Consider the following 5,801-nt stretch of genomic DNA (forward strand, 5'->3'; position numbering starts at 1 on the left):
TATATATATATAAATATATATGTGTTTTTTCGGTTTCAATTTCTTACAAAATCAGTCCTAAATTTATAGCAATCAAAAGAAGATTAAGTCTATTTTCATAGACTTAAGATTTTTTAAGGTGGTGGGCCTGGTATTTTTTTGTTGTGAGACAGTCAATCTGCTAGTTATATGCATTCTGTATTGCCTTTGTAAGATCAGCCACCTACAACTCATCTTTTACCTTTTATTTTTTTTACTTTTGTTGTTGTCATTGCTGCTATTGTTTACCCCCAGGCCAACCTATTCGACCACACTTCCACCATGACTACCCTGTTTTTCTTCATAGTGCATCGAGAACTACTTCAGCACTCAAGTGTATGGTTAAAAAACAATGGTGGAATGTGAATGTATGAAATGAGCTACAATGATGGAATGATCTAAAATGAGTCTAATTGGGGCCAAGAAAGGAACTTCTATGTAGTCTACTGACTCATTTTGGCTCAGATTCCTTAAACTTCCTGTCATCATCAAATTTAATTTCTAATTTCTCAATTTAGGACATAAAATTTGTTGTAAATGATGAAATGGTCTTAAATTAAAATGCTAATTGAATCATTCTTATTTATTGGCATTAGGAAGGGCATCCAGCCATAGAAACCATGTCAAATCTGACTGGAACTTGGTGCAGCTCTCCAGCTTACCAATTCCAGTCAAACCATCTAAGCCATGCCACTATGGAAAGATGCCAGATGATGATAATTTAAATAACTCCTTGACATCAGTCTATTCAGAGCTGGCTGCAGATCTTCAGTAAACCCTACAGAAAAATGATTGCTTTTAAGTGCCTTGTTAAAGCTACATTTAAAACTGGCTGCTGTGTAACATATGGATGTAGTGTCTCCTGTTTTGATTGTTTGTGATGTAGAAGTTCAGAATAATAGTGTAACTGATATTAAACAATATTTTAACCATTGTTTATTTTGAAGTGATTAATTTTAAATGAAAGGGCCTTCCTGCTATCTTGGATTATAAGCAATTACATTCTCCATCAAATGAAATATTGCCACGTAATAACCCTAGTGTTGGTGGCAGTTATTCTTTGGCTGCCAGATCTACCCTGATACTCAGCTACCTATCACCAAAGATATTCCAGTTGTGATCATTACATAGGGCAACGAATCCTTGAATTGGTAGAGCATCAGTAAAATAACATGGTATGAATACCACATGTTATTTTTCTGATGCTCTTATATTTTTTGAGTTCAAATCCAACCCAAGTCAGCTTTTCCAAAGTTGATAAAATAAGTTACAGTCAAGTTCTCAAAGTGGAGGTCAATATAATTAACTAAACCAGTGATTCCATAACTTATTTTGTTGAGGGACATTTATCTAATTTTCCAAAATCTTGTAACTAGTACCTCTGTACATATTTTACAAACAACTCCTCGCTTTGCTAATTATGAATAAGACTTTAAATGAAACAAAATTGTTTTAGGGAATTTATTCACATAAACCAGAGTTCACATTTTTATATACATATTATAAGGTATACACATTGTACTTTTAATCTGATGTTGTTTCAATACAGTAAATGTATTGTATACTGATTTCTATATAAAAGAAAAAGTTCCAACTTAGCTTACTATAGCTGAAACACCAATGTCTAACAGCTCACTAATGTCATTCTGAGTAAGGTAATTTTTTTAAAACAATCTCTAAAGGAGAAATTTCTCTGAGACAAAATCCTCCCTCTAGCACTGTTCCACATTTATGTATACATTAGGATATACACATCATTATAATAATCTATTTTGAAAATGATGAATCTTTTTTTTTTTAATAAAAAGACATGATGTTATCTCAAGAAACCCCAAAATTGTTTGATGGAATCTCCTTTGGGAATCACACTATATTAAACCCTTGAAGGTGGTGTCCCAGCAGTCATAATCCAGTGACTGAAACTCTCTTTCCTTTGACTATATTATCCAGTATACACTTAATCTTTCCCCACTATCCGTAATTTATAAAAAAAATTTTTAATATTTTTGCTCTACTTCAACACATTCCATAATTATTTTTCAATGAATGTTTTTACAGGAAGCCAAAGCTGATGAACAAAAGATGGCTGCTCGTTATGCCAATGATATTGAAATTTCCAAAGCTCAGAGAGATTTTGAATTGAAGAAAGCCGCTTATGATCAAGAAGTAAACTCTAAGAAAGCTATGTCCGATATGGCTTACGATCTTCAAGTAAGTTTCTTTTTCCCATTCAATGTTATGGTTTGTTGCTCATCAGATATTTCTGAGTTATGCTAGTTTAAATTTACATAGGTATCTCACAGTTGTTATTGAAAACAATAGTAAGAAAATCTTTTGACTAAGAACAAACAATTCTATTTCATAATGACTTGTAAGAAAAATTTTTTCATGAAATCCAATCACATGATCTATGAAAGACTTCTATTTAGTCATGTACTGAGGTACTAAATTAGTCTCAGGATCAATTATGAACTAAGTAAAGAGCTTTTCATGACAAGTAAGTGATTATGCAAAGCTCTACTTTCAGCTATTGTCTCTTCACATCCATCTTTGAGGAAATAATCTTAAGAAATCGGGTCTGAATGAATATGGAAATTTGTTACAGATAACATAAAAGAATTTCAGACTAAAGAAAAGAGGGTTGGAACTTGTACAAGATAGGTAGACTGAAAACATGAAGCTAATCATAGTCAAAATAACCCACGCCAGCATGGAAAACAGACATTAAGTGATGATAATGTGTCATCATTATTATCATTTTACATTGGTTTTTCCATGTATATATGGGTTGAATGTGTTTTTTTTTTCCAACAGTCTCACCACTTGTTACAGTCTGTCATATCTCTCATGGTGTTCATCCAACCTTATTGTAAGAGACACTTGCCTAAAATGTCACATTGGAATTGAATCTGGTATCCCCATGATTGTGAAGCAAACAGCTTAACCCAATTTGGTCAGGGTTGCATCCACATATGTGGATGTGTGTGTGTACTCATTAAATGATGAAGCTGCAAAGAATTAAGAACTAAAGATCGTGTACTAAAGATTTATATTTCGGTATTATGTACAGTATAATGGCTGTAAGAGTAAGGTTTTCAGTTAATGACTAAATGGTTGTGGCTTTGAAAACATAATTAAATGTATTGTGTTGTGTACCTAGGTAGGTGCTTCAGTCTGTAGTCAACCTGACTGATAGTTTCCAGTCCTAATTTTGGAATTATACTGTTAACAGTTAAAATTTCATCTAACTGTAAAATCAGTTACTCCAACAAACAAAGAAACAAAGATTACTGTACATAGTGTATGTTAGCATGAATTGAGTGGATTGAATGTTGAAGTGAAACTCTGTTATATTTCATTGTAGGCTGCTAAGACTAAACAAAAAATCAAAGAAGAAGACATGCAAGTTGTAGTGGTTGAAAGGACTCAACAAATTGCTGTTCAAGAGCAGGAAATTATTCGCCGAGAACGAGAACTTGACAGTCAAGTCCGAAAACCTGCTGAAGCTGAGAAATATAGGTTGGAGAAGATAGCAGAAGCTAATAGGTGAGAAAACTATAACAAATGTATAGTTCACATGGTAAACTTTAAACTAAACAGCCTGATGAGAAATTAATATTTCACATATGGTAAAATAGGTTGTTTTAACATGATCAACATAGCTTGGTAAGCAGCATAACTTGGCAGAGATGGTAAGTTCCTGACAAAGCCAAGATTTCAATCCTGTGCTCAATTTTTTGGTCTTAGCTATTTTACTTAATTCTGCTGATGGCCTTTTGGGTGACATGGAACACTGCAACTTCCACTTATTTCAGCTTAAAACTAGGAGGGCTAATCGCTCATTAACAGATAGCTCTGTTCATGGTGACTAGGTAATTGACTCTATCAGTAGTATCCATCAATGTTTAATTATCTGTATTGACTTGAGCAGAAGAGAAATGGAGGCTTACAGTATTCACCTTAAGCTAGAGCCTCACAGCAGTTATTTCTCTCTGCCTCTGACATTAAATAAACCTGCAATAAGCTGCTGTTTCCCACCAGATGTCTGTCCCTGAACTGCTTAGTACTGTCAAAGATAAGGTAAGCTTCACCACTTTTTAGCCTACTCTCAGAAAAAGACAATGTGCACAGTATGCTGTAAACAATATGTATATAAGCTCAACTTAAACCTCAAAACAACCTTTACTGAAAGACTTGGTATGTTTATGGACACAACAAAGATGTCTGTATGTTGCGAGGTGTGATATGTAATTAAAATTATGTTGCTATTTATCAAAGCCTCATCATTTTCTATGTTACTGAATGTTTGCAATAAAGTACTTGAGCATTGCAAGTTCAAGTTTCTTCATATTCTCTCTTTAGATCCAGTTCCAGCCACAAATAGACATATGATTGTAAATGAGTGTTATCATCATACAAGTAAGGTTGTTAATTTCCAGTCTTTTGTGAAAAACATGACTAGCTATGAGGAAATATCACCTTTCTTGGAAACAGGTTAGGGTTGGCAACAGGAAGGGCATCTAACTATAGAAAATCTGCCTTAATGAATTCCATTTGATCCATGCATGCATGGAAAAGAGGATGCTAAATGATGATGACATCTTGTTTGAGCACATGATACTTTATAAAAAGTCTGTTCATTATGATGATACTGTGACAAAATGTGACTTAATTTAATTACATTAAACCTTACAGCATGTGGCATTTCTTGTGTATCCAAATATATTTGGTCTCTCAGTCTTTCTTCTGTTCAAAGTAGTGTGCAGTTCTGTGAACAAACTGAAGGCATATACATGTGGAGTGAATTGCTAAAAGGTTAAAGATTAATTAAATATATTTTGTTTCTTAGAAACCGGATTATTCTTGAAGCTGAAGCTAATGCTGCTGCTAAGAAGGTTGGTACCAGTTCTCTATCAAAATAGTTTGTGTTTGTGTGTGTACTTTTGAGAGAGACTGTGTGTGTGTGCATGCATGTTCCTTGATGCATACATCTTTTTGGGGGGAATGCATCCATCTTTAGAGTGCTTGTATGCTCCATATGGCTGATTTACTGTATATTCAAAGGTCTTCATCATTATAAACTGTGCCACTTTTCTTCTAATTCATTTAAATCTTTATTCATTGTTTGAATTAAATTTGTTCATATTTAATTATATATATATATATATATATGTCAGTAAATAGTGGGGTTGTGTTAACCGCACGTGGAGAAATAATAGGAAAATGAAGAATAAGGCAGAATGCTAAATTGGAAGCATGTTTTAATAAAGATTTCTAACTGGCTTTCATTGCGAAGCAAATTTTCAAGAAGGAGAATGAAAATGTTTTTTACAAAGAAGTACAAAATGAAGAAAATAATATATAAAAAAAAATTTATATAAAAAAATAACTATACCAATACATTATATTGTCGTTGAGCTTTTGAAGTTCAATGGTAGTTCATGTATATAATGGTTGGAAAAATAAGGATGCATGAGAATTGAGAGTTGTGTTAGGTTTAAAAAAAGGGTTAAAAGTTTGTGTTAAGCAGGAAGTGTTGTGTCAAAACAGGAAGTGTGTGTAAGGGGAGACAAAATGTTTTTAGTTGGAGTTATGAACTCTTTTTCAACAGGAAGTTCCTGTTGAAAAAGAGTTCATAACTCCAACTAAAAACATTTTGTCTCCCCTTACACACACTTCCTGTTTTGACACAACACTTCCTGCTTAACACAAACTTTTAACCCTTTTTTTAAACCTAACACAACTCTCAATTCTCATGCATCCTTATTTTTCCAACCATTATA

The 5,801-nt window shown here is 33.3% G+C and overlaps 1 protein-coding gene across 5 annotated transcripts in view; it reads left to right on the forward strand.

Moving 5' to 3' along the window:
- Positions 1-5,801, forward strand: part of LOC106877504 (flotillin-1) — an 89,037-nt gene that overhangs the window by 76,509 nt on the left and 6,727 nt on the right. For all 5 annotated transcript variants that reach the window (XM_052967216.1, XM_052967219.1, XM_052967223.1 and 2 more), the window contains 3 exons: positions 2,077-2,229; positions 3,383-3,564; positions 4,868-4,913. In XM_052967216.1, coding sequence (XP_052823176.1) covers positions 2,077-2,229; positions 3,383-3,564; positions 4,868-4,913 — 381 coding nt within the window. The remainder of the gene's footprint in view (positions 1-2,076; positions 2,230-3,382; positions 3,565-4,867; positions 4,914-5,801) is intronic.

This window comes from Octopus bimaculoides, chromosome 1 (genome assembly GCF_001194135.2).
Source record: "Octopus bimaculoides isolate UCB-OBI-ISO-001 chromosome 1, ASM119413v2, whole genome shotgun sequence".
Lineage (NCBI taxonomy): Eukaryota > Metazoa > Mollusca > Cephalopoda > Octopoda > Octopodidae > Octopus > Octopus bimaculoides.